General features: G+C 44.4%; 1 protein-coding gene across 3 annotated transcripts in view; it reads right to left on the reverse strand.

Moving 5' to 3' along the window:
* The window catches only part of RPA1 (replication protein A1), a 43,955-nt gene that overhangs the window by 22,910 nt on the left and 428 nt on the right, over positions 1–20,617 (reverse strand). For 2 of the 3 annotated variants that reach the window (XM_039507658.1, XM_039507657.1), the window contains exons 2-10: positions 18,569–18,616; positions 18,114–18,192; positions 17,381–17,489; positions 16,390–16,478; positions 4,509–4,598; positions 2,925–3,057; positions 1,956–2,058; positions 649–717; positions 314–506 (exon numbers count right to left, since the gene is read on the reverse strand). In XM_039507658.1, the coding sequence (XP_039363592.1) occupies positions 314–506; positions 649–717; positions 1,956–2,058; positions 2,925–3,057; positions 4,509–4,598; positions 16,390–16,478; positions 17,381–17,489; positions 18,114–18,192; positions 18,569–18,616 (913 nt within the window). Of the gene's footprint in view, positions 1–313; positions 507–648; positions 718–1,955; positions 2,059–2,924; positions 3,058–4,508; positions 4,599–16,389; positions 16,479–17,380; positions 17,490–18,113; positions 18,193–18,568; positions 18,617–20,061; positions 20,511–20,617 lie in introns of those variants that run through there. The other variant, XM_039507659.1, reaches the window with a different exon arrangement.

Genomic DNA, 20,617 nt, shown 5'->3' on the forward strand with positions numbered 1-20,617 from the left:
TCATTTTCATTTGGCAACCCAAACATGTTTGGGCACTTTACAAGTGATAAACTCGTGCAACGTCTCCTCTAATCTCTATATTGCTTTGAACTTGGACATCCATCTCTAAAGCTCCTAGCAGCGAGACGAGCAAAAGTAACTACCTCAGGCGTTTCTAGGGGGTACTCACCACTGCAGTACCTGAGTGTCAATGTCTAACAGAGAACATATCAATCGCATAGCACTATAGGTTTCTTCATCTGCTCCTCAAGTATTTGGTACAAGATGACTAATTTTAAGCCTCATGGCTCCCCATCTTGCGATACAGACTCACCGACAATTGAGTCTTTGCATGTGTTCTCCAAGTCAGAGATGGGCACAAACTCAAACTGAACCGAAGGAAGGTGCTGAGCATCCTCACAGGGTACAACTGAAGTCTCATTATGGAATGTGATCTCATAGTCATTTTTCACAGCTGTGTACTGCTTGTTAGCTGTCTTCAGATGACCTTTGGTGAAGTAATACACCTACAGGAGACGGAGAAGTGATGAAACACAGGATACACCTGCACTGAAATGCTGCAAATGGCTTACGTTCACATTAAACAACCCTATATACTCTATGAACATCTTTGGCTCATATTTGTTTATAAAATAAATGATACTGTACCTTGTTCAATTCAATGAGGGGAAAGAACTTGTCCACTTGATCATTGAAAGCAGTAGCTCTAATTTCACCCTGCAGGAAAATGCAAAAGCCAGTTAGAACTAAAATTCAGCACACAAAATCTTTCCAATATAAAAGTGGCACCATTTCTAGAGATGCGGAATGCTCTGTAGGGGTCGCTCCAGGCACGGAAGAAACAAACACATTTTCCATACATATTTATAGTTATAACTAGGATGATAAATCCTTTGCTTGACCATCTGATTTCATCTCCATGTTTTAACAACCCCATATAAGAAACTCCAGAAAGAATGAGATATAGTGGTGAGTGCAGTATGCCATCATGTTGTAGTAAAGAAGTGTGGCTCTGAACAGATATGCCCAAACCTTGCATTAATTGTGTCATTTTACAGATTAGGCAATACCTCATTATAGATATAGCATTTAGCTTCACAAATTAGAGGATGACATCACATCTGATCAGTACAGCAATGTGTGTTGTGACAAGCTCTTCCCTGAGTGACAATTAATGGCAGAGCTAGAATTCCACTTAAGATATTTATGCAATAGAAATATTACAAATTAAAATAAAAACTGTCAGTCAAAATGCTGATAGCATACAGAAGTGAAATAAAAGGCTGATGAAGATATGTCAAATTATGAACCACACATTTGGTACTAAAAATAATCTCATACAAACAAACAAGCTGCTGTGCAACAAAATAGTTTAAAACAAGAGATTTGGATAACAAGCCTCAACAGCAGACTTAGATCAACCAGACTTCACTCCTCAAAACAAACCAGAAATGGAATTTCGCTATATTGCATTTTTATACATTCTGATTTCCCAATTAAAATGAGTTTCTATTTCGAAATGCTTTTTTAAATTCCGTGTCTTATTCCTTGTATTATGGATATGAAGTCCTAGCAACAGCAATGGGATTCATCTGCCAATCTAATGGGGAGTGCCACAAACCAGAGATATTGTCTGTCTGCATAGATACCAGATTCTGATGCCACCACCATTTTTGGCCACATACCACGTTAGACTGGGTTAACAAAAGAGGCAAACAACTGTATTTAGGATCTCATTTTAGATAGCTGTAAAAACTCTGAGCAAATGAATGTGGGACTGTCAAGTACATTAACACCTCAGAGAATGCAATTCTCTATAACAAATCTGCCAACGATTTCCTTTGTTCTATCTTCTCTCATTTACATAAAGACATCTCAAGAACTCCTCTGCTCCTATCTAGGTACTTCTATGGCTCCCATCACTGTAGTATCTTGGATCCCACCACAGAACTTACACTTTCATCAACCAGCTCTATAGAGAACAGCTTTCCTTCACCACGGGAGTTGCTCCATGTGCGAACCTGGCCTTTTTGGGTAACACGAGCGCAAATGGTCCATCTGGAAACAAGACAGTAAGAATTAGTACTCCAGTGTCCTTTTATAGAACGGAGTGGAGTCTTACAAATTTCACAGACTTTCAGTTCTTAAGATGTTAATTCAGAATCTAGGATACTCCACTGTATCTCAGTGATTCTACTTGTCTGTGTAAAGGGTACACTGTCTACACCATTAAAACAGAAATTATAGAGAAGCAACATTTAAGAAAACAAAGTCACTTTTAAGGCATATAGCGTGATAAAGTACCAAACAATTCTCCTGGAAGCAACCCTCTAATCCTTCACGCTTCTATATTAAGCATCCCCAGTACAGCAATATGCCTGTACTGAAAGGCCATATATTAGAACCTCGCAGGAGTCCAATTTTCGGGTTCAAACAGTTGATAAAATATGGGGTAAAGTGCATCAGTTTGTATAATTTAACTACTGATGTTCCCAAAATACTTATATCCACATTCTCTTAAAACTGGACATCATTTCTCCTGAAGCCAGGACGAATACGTTTATGGCAGAGCAGATCAATAGGCTACCAAAAGGAAATCTCTGGTAGAACATGTCAATTGATTTTCAGGCAATATACCATAGTAACAGGTCAAGGTCAGCAGAGCCCACAGACTCTGGAACCAACTTTACAAGGTGATCCAGAGCCTAATCTCAGATTATCAGAGTTCCTAGCACATGGGGTAATCAAAAAATACCTTTAGTACCAGCTGTGTTGAGGTAACTAACACTGTGTCCAAGAGAAATTAAAGAATTTTTGGCAGATTTAAAAGACTGATGTTTCTTCTGAGAAAGCAGAAATTTATTCTCAGCATCATTCCTTCATTTATGAATTATTCTTTGAACCTCACTGGCAGAGTAACTCACTTGGATTGGTATGGGTTCAGACTGGCAATTGGTACCACTTTGGACTGTGATCCACCAGGGGTGCTCAAGAAGCTAGTACCACCTGCTTTACCAAACTGCTTTGAAGGGCCATGGTACTTAGTAGTAGTGGGACCTAAAAAAACAAGCATAAATTCAGTTATATAGAACTCAAACAAAATGATCTTGCACTTTTGTTTTCTATGTATAGACAAAGATTAATTTTAAGTGGCAGTGCCAAGCCAGGCACCACTCAATCTGCGATGGAAGTTTTCTCACTAGGCTACAGGAAGATGATGCACATAAGTAGAAGAAAGTGCATGTAGGCATTTATCAGTCTCCAGTCACCAGGGTACAGAGGCACAGAACAGTATGTTTTTAAAGAAGTTATTCACTGTTTTAAAGCATTTCTACTCTTGAGTCACAAACTGTACCTAGTCTGTCACTGCAAACTGTTTCAGAAGAGAAATGCTTCAGTCTTTTATGACTATTAAACAGTAAATGAACTAAGAATGGCAGCTATGGGCAAGTCTCCAAGGATGTTCAGTTAGCAGGCTTCAAAATTCTCGTATCTGTTTCAAAATGCTTCTCAAACAGTGCAATTTGGCCAAAAAAGTCTAAGACAGGTCTCAAATCTTACTCATAGCTCAGACTTGGATTGAAACCTTTTTGCTTGAAAAATAAATCTGCAGCTAGACAGAAAACTTATATGCCAATTTAAAGCCCTCACAAAAAAACAGTATTTATAGAAGCAGTTTCAATTGAATCTCATCCCTATAACACTTAACCATTCTGCTTCAATGGCTTAGCACGGACATACCCTTTCAATCAGTTTGGAACCAGAATCTGTTCAGTTGTCTAGAGGGCACAATGTAGTTTCAACTAAGGGCATGTCTTCAATAGCATTGTTAAAGCACTGCCACGGCAGCGCTTTAATGTGCGTGTGTAGTCATGGCACCAGCGCTGGGAGAGCTTTCTCCAAGTAGTAAAAAAAAAAAAACCCTCCACAAGGGGAACAGCTCCCAGTGCTGGTGCACTGTCTACACTGCCACTTTACAGCGCTGAAACTTGCAGCACTCGGGGGGTGTTTTTTCACACCCCTGCGCGAGAAAGTTGCAGCGCTATAAAGTGGCAGCGTAGACAAGGTCTAAACCAAAAGACATCAATCAGCAAGAATGTGTAACATATGCCACTTCCCAAAATGAAGTCCAGAATTTTTACCAAGTTTCTTTCATGTGTTTTAAGATGGACTCATCATTCTTCCCTCAGAGAAGGGTTCAAATATTTTAAAGGCAGTAGTCCCTTTTCACTGTGGAAACAGATTCCAAAGATTCGAGGACAGCATTCTCTCAGGGACAATAAGTGAATAAAGAGTCTGTTGCTATATACTTTTCATTTCCTGGTTTAGAACTTCTTGCCCGCTCTTTCCTAGGCACTTTGAAGAGGTGCCCTGAAGTTGCCTTCATTCTCTGCTGTTATAGGATTCTCTAGCTGGGTTGACTTTCCAGTCCTAAACAAATTCAGACTCATAATTCAATTCAGTATTGCGAGCCAATAGTTAGACATGCTGAATGAGAAGTGTCTTACCAACTGCTGAATTTCCATTCTGCTGCTGTGGTTTGCTGTGTGTTGGGCTGGCTGCTGGAGCTGAGGAACGTTGCTGCTGGTGCCCCTGTCCTGTTTATCAGAGGAGAAAAGACTACTTCTAGCGCAATGGACTGGAGATCAGAGTAATTAAAATTGCCTTAGGGTGCCTGAGATGTAACCTTGTTTTCACAAGAGCCCCATAGCACATAACACCCTCTAACATTCAAGTGTGTTACAAGACAATAGCAAGGCACCCTGAGACTATGTCTACACTATGGGCATTAGAGCAGCACAGCCATGGTGCCATAGATATGCTGCTGTAGTGCAGGTGCGTCCTACAGCAATGGCAGGGTTTTTTCCCCATCACTACAGAAACTCCAAAATCCCAAGCGATGGTAGCTAGGTGGACGGAAGCATTCTTCCATCAGCTGAGCTGCACTCAACTTGGAGGTTAACACATCACTATAGCTATGGTGTTCAGGGGGTGTGAACTTTTTCTCACACTCCTGAGCACCATGGCTATATTGACCTAACTTTTAAATGTAGACCAAGCCTGAGAAATGCCACAGCATATATGGATCTCAACCAGATCTCTCACAGCAACTGCTTTATGGGGGACCCAAGTAATTAAAAACTGCCTTTAGGATGCCTGTCACAGGGGTTGGCCCTCTGTGGATTCAGGCACCCAGCCTCCCTGTGACAGGCTCCACTGAAAAGAATGAGCCAAGCCAGATCTACCTATGGATGGTTAATTGGATAAACAGCTGGGTAGCAGTTAATTACCATATATACTCGCTCATTAGCCTATTTGTTTATAAGCTGACCCCCCCCGAGATGGTTAGGTAAAAACAGCAAAATAGCAAAAAAATATGACCCTTTCATAAGCCGACCCTATATTTCAGGGGTTGGCAACCTTTGGCTCCCGGGCCATCAGCGGGTCGGGATGTTTTGTTTACCTGGAGCGTTCACAGACATGGAGCCCCTCAGCTCCCAGTGGCTGTGGTTTGTCGTAACCAAAAACATTCGGCTTATGAATGGATATATAAGGAACACCTGGGCCTCGGCTTTTGCGCCTCAGGCAGGAGCCCAGAACCGAGAGGATGCTCCTGAGGAGCTCGATAGGAAAGCTACTCCCAGTGATGTGTTCCTGGAGAGCACAAGCTCCCAGAGAGAGGAACCAGCCACGGAACACAAAGAGAACGCTCCAGAGGAGAAAGACTACAAAGCTCTTCAGGCAGGCAGGCATGGGAGAAACCCTGAGTTAGCAAGGGAAAGACTGCACAGCTCCTGGCAGAAGAGAAGCCCTGGATCTTAAAGCAGGTGGTGGCTTGTTTACATAGCATGTTTGGTGATTGATTAAATAAACTAGATCCCTGGAGGGGCATTGTTCACTGTATGCAAGTGTGGAGGCCAAGAATTAATTAATATAGGTTTGAAGGGATCTTAATGTATGTTAGAAGTTAATGTGACCCTGCATGCTGTAAGGTATGTGGTACAGAGAGAATTGTGTGAAGAGTCATTACGACCTTGTGAATTGCAGTCTTGTTTTCTGTTCTAGTATTGCAGACAAATAAGATAGCGAATAGGCTTATGTATAAACAAATGCAAATGTTTATCTTCAATGTCTCCAAGTATGCTAACCATTGTCTGCTAGAAAGGTATAAAGATTGTTATGAATTGTTTACTAATTGAGAGAGATCCGTCCGGGACAAGGGGCAACCCAGTTCCTGACACTCTCTCCCTCTTGTGATCACTAGAGAATTAATAAAGTATTTTGATTTTGCTGCACCTAAACAAAAAGCGAGAACTGAGTTTTTCTTCGACACAAGCATCTGAACTTAGGGAAAGCTCACTAAGGGAAAATGAGGCAGACACATACCCATGGTGTCACAATGGGATGTAATCTTGTTTTCACAAGAGCCTCATGGCATAGAATACCCACTAACATTCAAATGTGTTACAAGCCAACAGCAAACCATTCTGAGAAGAGCCATAGCATATGGTGATCTCAACCAGACCTCTTTTCACAAGCAACCACTTTCTATTACTACTTAGAAAGAATTCAGGGTTGACAATTATTTAAAGGGATCTCTCAAAACTGGGTGACTGGGAAACAAAATGGCAGATGAAAAGGGCAACAAAAATGATGAGGGGTATGGAATGGCTTCCGTATGAGGAGAGATTAATAAGACTGGGACTTTTCATCTTGAAAAAGAGACGGCTAAGGGGAGATATGATTGAAGTCTATAAAATCATGACTGGTGTAGAGAAAGTAGATAAGGAAGTGTTGTTTACTGCTTCTCATAACACAAGAACTAGGGGTCATCAAATGAAATTAATAGGCAGCAGGTTTAAAATAAATAAAAGGAAGTATTTCTTCACACAACGCACAGTCAACCTGTGGAACTCCTTGCCTGGGGATGTTGTGAAGGCCAAGACCATAACAGGGCTCGAAAAAGAACTCGATCAGTTCATGGAGGATAGGTCCATCAATGGCTATTAGCCAGGATGGGCAGGGATGGTGTCCCTAACCTCTGTTTGCCAGAAGCTGGGAATGGGCAACAGGGGATGGATCACTTGATGATTACCTGTTTTGTTCATTCCCTTTGGGGCACCTGGCAATGGCCACTGTCAGAAGACAGAATACTGGGTTAGATGGACCTTTGGTCTGATCCAGTGTGGCCGTTCTTATGTTCTTAAGCTTTTGACAGCTTTCAGCAGTAGGGTCTGCACCACTACACAACGTAAGGGCTAAAATATAACAATTTAATAAAACTCCTTAAAATGCAGAAAAAACGGTGCTGTGTGAAGGTAAATTGAGACTCAACACTAATTATAAAGAAATCTATGAGATACACCTTAGTGTCACCATATTTTCTAAATTAAAAAATATGGAGACCTTAAATGAAGGATGATGGGCTCCACATTATAGCAACCATCACAGTCAAGTCTGAATCCATTGCTGACCAACCTGAGCCACAGTGCTGGGATTCACAGGAAGTCAGGTGGATCATCACAGCACCTGATCACCTTAGAGACAGCTGTCAGTATATTGACAATGGCCACTTGAGAGCACCCTAAAAAAGGGACTGACTCTACATTACAGAAAACTAGTCTATGTATGTGTATTAACTGCAAAAAAAAAAAAAGGGGGGGGTGTTCAGTCAATTTAAAATAACAGTGAAAACACGGCAACTTGGCTTTTAACTCAGGTTAGCAGCTTGAAGTTCAACTCCAGACTCCCCAATAGGCTTAACAGTTAGGGTGGGTTAACCGTAAAACTAATACTTATCGGTTAACCGTTTAATATTTGACATCCTTAGCCCACACTATGAAAAAATGTGAGACCCTCTAATCTGCAGAACGTATCAGTGCACTGGCCTTGCTCCTGAACCTTTAACACTGCTCTGACTATATTCGACCAAATGCCAGCAGCTTTAGTGATCTGACTAGCTGTAAATTCAAATAAGAAACACAAGAGGCAAAAATCCTCCAGTAATTTTAACAATGCAAGAACTGCTCAGTCTGTGTTGATTGATTTGTAATAGGAACAGAACTTTTATGTAAATTTAAAACCTAAACCAGACTACAGAAAATAATTTCAAAACTTGCACATTCAGAATAATCTGCAACTGAAAATGCATTTTAGAAATATTTGAAATGACAAGCTGCTTCTAAGCAACAGTAAAGAATAATGACAACTCTGAAACAGACACCTAGCTAACAAGAAATATACTATTGCATCAGACAAGCAATTGGGAAGAAAATCACACATGCACATAAAACGGTCTGTTCAGTAAATTTTCAGAAGACACTAGTCTAGAGCTACGATTAACCACAACATTTAAAATTGGGATTAACTTCGTGGCTGTCACAAGAACAAGCTCTTGTTGTTTAGTGCATGCATTTCTCCCCCAAAAGTAACAATGGAAGTAACAGTGATAGAAAAAGATGGTTCTACACAGCAGCATTAAGTAGGATTTCTGCTCGATTTCTGGTCAGCCTGGCAGTTTACCTGTTAGTGTTATCAGTCCTGCTACTCTACATTCTTTTCCCAGATCAGAAGGTGGAGACAGCAACAATGAAAATGGATTATACTGTTACCTGACAGGTTTCAGAGTGGTAGCCGTGTTAGTCTGTAACAGCAAAAAGAACGAGGAGAGAGACCCCCAGTAGAATACATTTTTCCTTCCAAAAAGGTCCAGCGACTTAGCGTCCTTTGACTTGGGAGCAGGCCCTTGTTGGCCCTGTCTTTCCTTGGCGTTCACCGTGTCCACCACAAGCGAGCATGGGGCAGGGTGGGTAAAAAGGTATTCATGACCCCTGGTGGGGACAAAGTACTTTCTTTCTACCCCCTTAGCTGTGAGAGGGATGGAGGCCGGGGTTTGCCAGAGAGACTTGGCATTGTTCTGAATGGTTTTATTCGGGGGGGGGGGGGAGGGGGAGACGCTGGAAGGCCCCTCCCTAGAATGTTCACCATAGGGTCCTCCTCCTCCAGAACCTCCTCAATTTGGAGGTTCATACTGAGGGCTACGCGCCTCAATAGTTCTTGAAGGACCCTAAAGTCCATCGGGGGTGGACCAGACCTTGACGTGCCAGCCACAGCCTCCACTGGAAGGACCAGTGCAGAGACAGTCTCCTGATCAGGCATGGGTGGTTCCTCTTGGGTGCCTGGGGTAGCCCCTACCACGGGCACTGGCTCAGCAGCTTTGTCCAGGTCCAGAGTGGGGTGGCTGAGGGTCGCCTCGGGGGGCTGGGCGCTCAATCCTGATGGTGGCCGGGCAACTCGGGTGGTGCCCTGGGCCTGGTGATATGCCCAGGGGGTCCAAAATTGCCACTGGGGCTGCTAGTTGGGTGTTGTGGGATCTTGGACGAGGGGACCAAGATTGCGACGGCCAAGGAGGAGCGGTGCACGAGTGAAGCAAAGGGGGCACCGAGTCCCTTGGTAGGAGCAGGTCATGCAGGGATCGGTGCCGGGAGGCTGATCGCAACCGCGACCAGTGCCGTGATGAAGAGTGGTGCCGGGCAGTAGAGCGGCTCTGTGATGGCGACTGGTGCCGCTCCGGAGAGCGGTGCCGGGCCATGGGCCGGTGTCGTGGTGACAGTCGATGCAGGGATCGGAGTTCCACACTGCGTCAGTCCAAATGGTGCCATGAGGTCGCCGATCATGACCTGGATCTCGAGCGGGACCATGATCCAGCAGTCGATAGTGACCTCGAGCGGGAATGGCTTCAAGGATCGGGACTGCGGGACCAGCACCATGAGTCTAACTGGTGCCGTGAGTCAGACCGGTACCTGTGACGGTGCCAGGACTCAGATCAATGGCGGGACTCCAAGCGGCGTGGAGATGCTGGTCTGAGGGCTGCCATTCCGAACATTGCTGGTTTACCCTTGTACAGTACCGGGACTCGGGCTGGGGCCGGTGCTGGGGCCAGAGGCACCGGAGCCGTCATTTCGATGAGCCCTCTGGCAGCCTCGAAGGTGTCCGGTGTGGAAGGTAATGTGATCTCTTCCACTTGCACTGTCCCTTGTGCAGGGCTGGGATGAGCAGATCTGGGCCTGGCAGCCTTGTCCTGCTTAGAGGCCTTGTTAGAGTCTTGCTCAATCAGGACCGGAACAACTGCTTCAGCCCTAACAGAGGGTCCTTCCAGGCTTGCTTCTTCCCAGCAACCGGGGAATGGGAACAGTGCCGAGGCGAGCGTTTTTGGGGCCCAGGAGATCGCCGGTCCCAAGATGAGCACGGGATCTTCTGCAGTGCCGAAGACGGTACTGCAGGAGGGCACTCCGCACCGAAGCCTCGGGCCCGCGTCTTGAGAGGGCCGCAAAGCAGACTCCATGAGGAGTTGCTTGAGTCGAATCTCCCTCTCTTTTCACGTCCGGGGCTTGAACGCCTTACAGATTCTACACTTGTCTGCCTCATGGCGCTCCCCCAGACACCCGAGACAGGAATCGTGGGGGTCGCCCATAGGCATGGGCTTGTTGCAAGGCTTGTAGCCCTGGGACAGCATGTCCCAGAGCCCCGCAAGGCAGTCGCTGATGGAACTGCCCTCAACTACTAAACTACGCTTAATACTATAGGAAACACTTAACACTAACTAATAACAATTAATCGACAATTAAGATAAGAGAAGCTAGGGATAAGTGGAGCACTTGATGAGACAAGAGACCACTGTTCCAACAACCATCACGGGCAGTAAGAAGGAACTGAAGGGGGGTCGGGCCGGCAAGGTCTTATATAGAACACCATATCAGCGCCACTCCAGGGGGCTCCCCAGCCGGCCCGACGGGATAGCTGCTAGGGAAAAAGTTTCCGACATCCGTGCATGCAGTGCGCGCGCACACCTAACTGGAATTGATATGAGCAATCACTCGAAGAAGAAAATGGGTGTTGCCATACCAACTCTAAGGAGACTAATCAATTAAGGTGGGCTATTATCAGTAGGAGAGAAAAAACTTTTTAGTGATAATCAGGATGGCCCATTTCAAATACCTGACAAGAAGGTGTGAGTAACAGGAGAGGAAAAATTAGCATGGGAAAACAGTTTTGCTAATTAACTTGCAAATTAATTCCAATTCTGCAGTTTCTTGTTACTACTAGTACTACTGCAGAATTGGAATTAACTTGCAAACTGGACACCATTAAATTAGGCTTGAATAAAGACTGGGAGTGGATGGGTCATTACATACATCTGAAGAAGTGAGGGTTTTTACCCACGAAAGCTTATGCCCAAATAAATCTGTTAGTCTTTAAGGTGCCACCGGACTCCTTGTTGTTTTTGTGGACACAGACTAACAAGGCTATCCCCTGATACTTGACATATTTCTTAACATGTGGTGCCCAGAACTGGACACAGTACTCTAAAGGCCTCACCATTGCTGAGCAGAGTAGGACAATTACCTTCCATGTCTTACACACAACACTCTTATTAATACACCACAGAATGTTATTAGCCCTTTTTCGCAACTCCATCACATTGTTGACTCATTCAATTTGTGATCCACTATGCCCCCAGATCCTTTTCAGCAGTACTACCAGATTGCACAACTACAAAATGGGAAATAACTGGCTTTTAGTTTTTTCTTCCTAAGGGCATGGCTACACTTGCAGATGTAGAGCGCTTTGAGTTAAACCCGCCTTCGTAGACCACAGTAGGGAAAGCGTTGTACTCTGTCCACACTGACAGCGCACTGGCGTGGCCACATTAGCAGCTCTTGCAACAGCCACAGAGAGCACTGAATTGTGGTAGCTATCCCAGCATGCAAGTGGCTGCAACGTGCTTTTCAAATGGGGTGGGTGAAGTGGAGTATGACAAGGAGTGTGTTGTGTGTATGTGGGGGAAGAGTGGGCTTTTGGGGGGCTGAGAGCCTGTCAGCATGCTGTCTTATAAGTTCAGACAGCAGCACACACACCCCTCCTCTCTCTCACATTCACGGCATTCCACAGTAATGGTTGCTTTGGGTATGTCTACACTACAAAATTAGGTTGATTTTTAGAAATCGATTTTATACAGTTGATTGCGTATGTCCACATTAAGTGCATTAAGTCGGCGGAGTGCGTCCTCACTTCCATGGCTAGCATCGACTTACAAAGTGGTGCACTGTGGGTAGCTATCCCACAGTTCCCGCAGTCTCCGCTGCGCATTGGAATTCTGAGTTAAGCTCCCAATGCCTGATGGGGCAAAAACATTGTCACAGGTGGTTTTGGGTACGTCGCCATGCCCCTCCCTCCGTGAAAGGAACGTCACACAATCGTTTTGCGCCTTTCTTCCGTGCAGACACCATACCACAGCAAGCATGGAGCCCGCTCAGCTCACCGTCACCGCTGCTGTTCTGAGCATTGTAAACACCTTGCGCATTATCCTGGAGTATATGCAGAACCGGGCTAAGAGACGCCACCACGAGGAGGATTTTGATGAGGACACAGACATTCCTGAAAGCACGGGCTGTGGCAACTGGGACATCATGGCGGCAGTGGGGCTGGTTGATACAGTGGAATGCCAATTCTGGGCCAGGCAAACAAGCACAGACTGGTGGGACCGCATAGTGTTGCAGGTATGGGATGATTCACAGTGCTGCGAAATTTTTGCACGCGTAAGGCCAGTTTCCTCACCGAGGTGGAGAACCAGGAGCGCTCTAGCCATGGAGTAATATCACTCTACGTGCCTTGCCAGTGTGGACGGGTAGTGAGCTAGTGCACCCATAACTCGCAAGTGCAGCTAAGCCCCAAGTGAAGTACTATGCACTTATGTTTACTGAATTTCATCTTGTTGAATTCAGGAAAGTTCTCCAATTTGTTGAGGTCTTTTTGAATTCTTATTCCGTCTTCCAAAGTGCTTCCAATCTCTCCCAGGTTGATGTCATCTACAAATTTTATAAGCATGCTCTCCACTCCATTACCAAAGTCATTAATGAAAATATTGGCTAGTACTGAACCCAGGACAAACCCCCTGTGGGACTCCACCAGATACTTCTAGTTTGATAGGGGACCACTGGTAACTACTCTCTGTGTATGGTCTCTCAGTCTGTTGTGGTTTAGATGAAATTGCTATAAGGTGGGCACATTTCCCAACTTTGTTTATGAGAATGGCATGTGGAACTGTCAAAAGCCTTACTAAAATCAAGATATATCATATCTACTGATAGGCCAGTAACCCTATCAAGTAAGAGATTAGGTTAATCTGGCATGCTATGTTCTTGACAAATACATGCTGGCTATTATTTATAATCCTGTTGTCCTCTAAGTGCTTAATTGATTGTTTAATAATATGTTTCAATATCTTCAGTATCAGGTATCAAAGTTAGGCTGACGGTCTATAATTCCCCTAAGTACTCCTTGTTCCCCTTTTTAAAGAGAGGTAAAGTTTGCCTTTCTACAATCCAATCGGACCTGACCTGTCCTCCATGAGTTCACACAGATAACTGCTAATGGTTCCAAGATTGCTTCAGCTAGTTCCCTAAGTATCTCAGGATGAATTTCATCAGGCCCTGATGACTTAAATATATCCAATTTGTCGAAATATTTTTTAATCTGTTCTTTCCATATTTTGGCTTACATTTCTTCATCCTTTGCTAATATAAGTTGCGTTGAGCATCTGGTCACCATTAACCTTTTTAGTGAAGAGTGAAGCACTAAATACCTAAGCCTTCTTGAGGTTTTCTGTTATTACTTCTCCTTCCCCACTAAGTAGAGGCCAACACTTTTTTTTCTTGCTCCTAATATAATTTAAAGATCCTCTTTTTATTGCTTTTTATGTTTCTTGGTAGGTGTATCTCATTTTGTGCCTTAGCCTTTCAGATGTTGTCCTTACATGCTTGTGCTAGTCTTTTATACACCTCCTTAGCAATTTGTCCATGTCTCCACTTTTTGTAAAATTCCTTTCAGATTTTCAGGTCATTAAAGAGCTCTTGATAGAGCCATATTGACACACTTTCTAGTCTTCCTATCTTTCCTTTCTATCAGAATAGTTTGTAGTTGTGCCTTTAATATCATCTCCTTGAGAACCTGCCAGCTCTCTTGAACTTTTCCCCTGAGACATTCTTCCCAGGGGACCTTACCTGCCAGTTCTCTGAGTTTGTTAAAGTCTGCTTTTTTGATGTCTGTGATGGGTGGACTAGGTCTAGAGGCCCCACCTCACCCCGTCCCAGAGAAGAGCAGAGGAGAAGTCCTCTAGGCAGCCTAGAGTGGCTGCAGGGGAAGAAGCCAATCAGAGGGACTAGGAAGGCCATATAAAAAGAAGCAGCAGAACAAGCAGAGTAGTCAGTTACTTCCTGGAGCTGGAAGAGGGAAGGCCAGGTTCTTGGCTGGCTGGAAGAGCAGCAGGACAACAGACAGCTCAGTGTGGGCAAGACTGAGCCCAGGGAAGGTTGCCAAAGACTGAGGGAGCTAAGAAGGAGATCCTGGCAGGCTGCAGGGGCCAAGAAAAGACTGAGCCCAGAACCTAGCCAGACCAAGCGAGGGTACCGTGATGGGCCCTGCTGGACTGTTATAGAGGGCAGTGTCTCCAGGGAGGAAGCCTTGGCAGAAGGTAAAGACAATATATCCCAGAAGGGGTTTGTTTGTTCTGTTCCACCTACAGACAGTGTGAGAGGCTCAGCTGGAAGCCTGAGTCACTGAAGACCCGCCAAAGAAACCACTGACCAGAAGGGGGCACTTGTGAGAACAGGATGCTACCCTGTTACCACAAACCAAGAAACAGCAGGATCACATCTGACCAGAAGGGGCGCTCATGAGTGGTGGGTGCCGACCCTGTTACAAAGTCCATTGTCCTTATTCTGCTGGTCTCATGCCTTCCTTTCCTTGGACTCATGAAATGATCATTTCATGATCACTTTCACCCATACTACGTTCCACCTTGAGACTCACTACCAATTCCTCCCTGTTGGCCAGAATCAAGTCTGTTCCCAAGTTACTTTCTCCATTTTCCTTATGTTTCCTCTTATGTTTTGCTGTATTACTTTTTCAAACGATGACTGGATAGTAGAAGCTCCCCATCAGTGCCAGGTCTTGTGTTTTGGATATTTCTATTATTTGTTCTAGAAATGCCTCATCTGCCTCCTCTTCCTGATTTGGTGATCTATTGTAGACCCCTACCATGATGTCACCCTTATATTTTTTTTTACTCCTTTATCTTTACTCAGAGACTTGCAAATGGTCTGGCCTCTCATTTCCTCAGAACAAGTGTATATATTCTTGAGGTTTAATGCAACACCTCTTCCCTTTTTATCCTGCCTGCCCTTCCTGAACAAGCTATACCCTTAATACCAATATTCCAGTCATGAGACTTCTCATCAAGTCTCTGTGACACCAATTAAGTCATAATTTAGCTCATGGACTAAGACTTCCAGTTATTTATGTTTATTCCCCATAGCCCTTACATTTGTGTATAGTCAATTAGTTGTCAAGCAGATTTCCTCACTAATTTCCCTCTTGTTGCTCCTATGACCCTATCGTAAGTTTCCACGTCTCCCCCCACAACAGCTAGCCTTCTGTTAAGGTCATTTCTTTTTACACTTACCTTTGGGCTTTTGTCTCCTGCGCCTTTTAATCTAGTTTAAAGCCCTATATACCTCTACCCCAATAGAACACGACCCGATATAACACAAATTCAGATATAACATGGTAAAGCAGCGGGGAGCCCCGGGCCCTTTAAAGCACCACCCGAGCCCCACTGCTTTACCGCATTATATCCGAATTTGTGTGGAGCCCCGGGCCCTTTAAATCCCCACCCGAACCCCACTGCTGGAGCTCCAGCGGTGATTTAAAGGGCCCGGAGCTCCCCACAGCAGCTGGAGTACCGGGCCCTTTAAATCACCGCTGAGGAAGCCGGTCCAGTCCAGCACAGCATACCAGTTCTTGCCGGTACACCGTACCAGACCAAACCCAATATAATGCGGTTTCACCTATAAGGTGGTGAGATTTTTTTGGCTTCTGAGGACCACGTTATATTGGGGTAGAGGTATATATTATAAATGTATTTCCCATCCACCACCCAACTTTCATTAAGAAAGCTGAACTTTTTGATCAATTTTCCAAACAGTTAAAAAAAGAATCAGAATGGAATCATTCAGGCAATATTATACTTGAGAGCTATATAGAGAGTCACTAAGGTGTGACAATCACCTGGTCTGATACTTCCCCATAACACATGGAAGCAGGAACTAACCCATTTGGCCTGGGCTTAGATATTATGGTGATAGCCACTGTACAAAACTCTAAGCTACACAGATACAAGTGACATTGGAGAACTGGAAATCACAACTCCAGGCACAAGACAATTAAATGAGTGTCCTTATTTTTTCACCAAAAACAGAGTAACCAGCTGAAAACCAGCATGATAGTGAGTCACTTAAACAATTCTATTGTCTGTAGGAAGTTTCTTACCTTCATTGTATGGTACTGGATTGCCAATATTTGCACCAACCACATCAGCTGTTTTCAGAACATCTAAATCCATCAATATAATCACTCTCCTACAAACACAAAGCAAGCAACAGTAAAAACTCTTGACATCTTCCTGGACACTATATAGCCCTAGGCTATAAATGAGTCTTTTGCATACACACAGGCACTGCAATCACTACAGAAGGCAGATTTCCTGGGGAGGCACTGTCAAGAAGAAACACTCCATTATCAACCAGAGATTTAACCAATGCAGGTAAAAGTGGTGTAGACTGAAACAATATAGCACTTAATCAGGAAGAGTAGATAGCCATCTGAATGATGCATATGATGTTGATATGTAGTGATACCATCAACATTATTGTAGGAGCACATAAAATGTGCTACATTCCTTACAACTCTGCCCCAAATGACATAAAACTAAATACAAGTGAGTGTCAAATAGAAAAGGTGGACTGGGGAGAAAGAGAGTGACAGCAAAAGTTAACACAGTTACACATTCATGCATGTACACAATCTTGAAGGTTTGTTACCCTACCTTAATTTGCAATAGAAAGTTCAAGTACTTTACCATCTTAATACAAAAACAATCACCACCAGGGCATGTCCTCATTCATACTCTCACCCACAGCAGGTAATTTTCAGTGACTGAAATCTAACAATTATGCAGTTGGATGCATTTTATCCAGTTATTTCCATTTAATTACTACACAGATATATTAATATCTGCAACTAAGTACATTGCAGACAGGTACAGCAACTTTTATCTCTGCCGCCCTCAAACAGCCATCACGATTACATGATGTGTCAAGAGAAACACATGCCTCCTCCCTCATGTACCATACACACCACAATGGATATACCTATTATTAATCTCAGAACAACAGCACTTGACCTCATCATTTATGTAAGATGCAGCAGCATCCACTAGTCAGATGCATTTGTGTGCACATATCTAAATATACATAAATACCTTCCATCTTTCAGGCTGTTAACAATGTATCTGTTAATCTGGCAGATACAGTGGGCGGACAAGCGCTCCTCGTCAATTAGAGAATTCAGCTGTGTAGCCAACATGAAAGCTGCAAAAAAACAGAAGAAAAACCCTAAAACAACCAGCATATGCAGCCCTGAAAAGATGGCCATCATAGCTAACTGCAATCAATCCATTCAGGCCACTGGTCCTGCACAGATCTAAGGCCCGCCCAGTTAATCATCTCTCACAAACCAGTGCAATCACAAGTGAGAAAGTGTGAATATATCTCTGGAACATAAATCACATATTAACTCTCTGAAGTTTGAGAACAGAATACAACACCCTTGCAATGATATTTTGCCTAGTAGCCCAAGCCACTGAAGTAAAATTTATGCAGCAAATTAGAAAAAGATAGATTAAGAGCTGATAAATGGTTCTTGGACCCCACTACTATTAGTATAGTCCACTAATCACTGTTCTGTATGACTAAGCTGTTCTCCATAATTAACATGAATTCTTGGACACTCTGCAACAACTCAGAAAAGCTGGATTTTGTTTGTAAGATTAAAATGCAATTATAGATCCCAGAATCTAAATAAATAAATTCTATCCTTCACACATTCCTTTGGAACTTAGTTCAGCAGCAAAAACCACTCTGTCATTAATTTGGACAATTGAGTACAGTTGTTAGCCATGCACTTGTAAATTCTCATCACTATGCATTACTTACAGGATAGCGTGTTCACCCCATCGCTCATCAGCACACGGTAACGAGGTGGCCCATTTCCTGTGGCGATAGCACGGATGTTCTAGAAGAAAATACTTGAATTCTTAGCCCTTATCTGATTTTACAGGTGCACAGAGACAAAGTATGAGATCACACCTATTGGGGAGAGCTTACTCATAAAGCAGAAAGCTAAGATAGACAGATGACAAGCAATTAAAGCCTATCTCAGATGGACTAAAACATGCTTGCTCAGATTCATGCCAATGAGCTTTTCAGTGCTCCTTTGCTCACTTACAAGGCTTCCACCTCTTCATGTCCAAATTGGATTGTAAACTCATCAATGGTGTGTGTGTGTGTCAGGTACCTTATCTTTATGGACTTGTAGATCAGCATGTACAATTATAAGTACCCTAAGCTACGGATAATAGGAATAAGACGACACTTGAGGGAATACTCACAATGACTTGGAGGACAGGCCTTAAATTATTCTCTCCCTGCATTATGGCCTGTAAAGGAAGATAGAGGATTTAATCCTTTTGATTGGAAAACATTTTTAAAGCTTTGTGACTGAGGAGATTAGCAAACAAATCATTAGACTAATTATAATAAACTGTTCCCAAAACAGGGAATCAAACTTGGTTAGCATGCCAACAATGTGAACATCCTCAAAATTTCTGTTTGTTGTACAAGTGCAGCCTGATACCAGGAATAGGACAGACCATTTGTTGAGAGAAGCATTTCACCTCAAAAATCCCTGCACTTTATGGGAAGTGACAGGCTGATTTACCAGTTCATCAATTCTCACACAGTGGCCTGTCGAGCACTTTCAGGTAGCCTATAGAGCTGCTGCAAGTGGTTATACTTCCTACAAATTGTAACTTAGCCAAGGACCCTAGAGTTCCCAAAGCCCATCTCTTCCCTTTCCACATTTCTCTCTTTGTCAAGGGTGGGCAAACCTTTTGGCTTGAGGTCTACATCTGGGTATGGAAATTGCATGACGGGCCACAAATGCTCATGAAATTGGGGGTTGGGGTGCAGGAAGGGGTGAGGGCTTCAGCTGATGGGTTGGGGGTGCAGGAGGGTGCTCTGGGCTGGGACCAAGGGGTTTGGAGGGTAGGGGATCAGAGCTGGGGCAGGAGGTTGGGGCATGGGAAGGGGTCAGGAGTGCAGGCTCCGGGCATGCTTACCTCAAGCATCTCCCAGAAGCAGCAATATGTCCCCACTCTGGCTCCTCTGCAGAGGTGCGGCTAGGTGGCTCTGTGCGCTGCCCCATACAGAGGCACTGCCCCTGCGGCTCCCATTGGTCGTAGTTCCAGGCCAATGAGAGTTGCATGGGCGGCACTTGGGGCGGGAGCAGTGTGCAGAATCCCCTGGCTGCCCCTACGCATAGGAGCCAGAAAGGGGGACATGCCAGTGCTTCCAGGAGCCGTACAGAGCCATGGCACATGCGGAGCAGGGCAACCCCCCAACCCCACTCCTCACCTGGAGCACCGGAGAGGAGCGAGCCCCAGACCCCACTCCCTGACAGGAGCTTGAGGGCCAGATGTGGCCCCTGGGACGTAGTCTGCCCACCCCTGCTCTGTGTTGTGTATTTCTCCAACGTTCAATTCAAGTGTGATCAAATTGGCAACCACCAGAACCAGAATAGTAGTAAACACACACTGGGACTGAACTGCAAACAGTATCCAAGAGATCGGGCAGAAAGCACTATGGGTAATGAGAAAGATTCAGTCCCAATGAGGTCAATTTATTTTTTGTTATACTTTGTAGGGTTGTTGCTGACTCTCTTTTGCTCATATTAATTGTACATTTAACTAACTGTCAGAGGTACACTGATCATATGACAGTCATTCCCTTCTAACTTTATAAACCTCAAAAATAATAGGAGTGAAATTATGAACAGGCAGCAAGAATAAACAGCTCAGATACAGAAAGGCAGGTTATAACTAACCCGCTGCTCCACCACTTTAAATAAGAGTTTGTGTTCATAGAAATCCACAGCCAGACAGATACTATCCAGCTATAAGTTCAGGGCTGGAAAGGGAGGTATGTGTGACAGGGATCACTGAGGAAGTGACCATGGAGTGGAAGAATGTAACAACCCAGGGGTGTAGTGAAGGGGTTCTCAAACTGGGGGTCACAACCCCTCGGGGGTCATGAGATTATTACACGGTGGTCACGAGCTGTCAGTCTCTACCCCAAACCCCGCTTTGCCTCCAGCATTTATAATAGTGTTTTATATTAAAAAAAATGGTGTTTAATTTATGAGGAGGGGGTTGCACTCCGGCTTGTGGTGTGTAAGGGGCCACCAGTATAAAAGCCTGAGAACCGCCGGTGTAGTGAACGCGGGGCCAGAGCGCGTGATAACGTGTATCTGGCCCCGGTTGGCCCAGGGCGCTCCAGAGAAAGCTCGGGGAACCTGCCCTACAGTCGGGGGCGCTCACTACCCCGCCTAACCTCTATGGGGGCACCAGGGCGGGCGGGCACCGAAACCCTACCCCGCCCCA

This window comes from Mauremys reevesii, linkage group 20 (assembly GCF_016161935.1).
Source record: "Mauremys reevesii isolate NIE-2019 linkage group 20, ASM1616193v1, whole genome shotgun sequence".
Lineage (NCBI taxonomy): Eukaryota > Metazoa > Chordata > Testudines > Geoemydidae > Mauremys > Mauremys reevesii.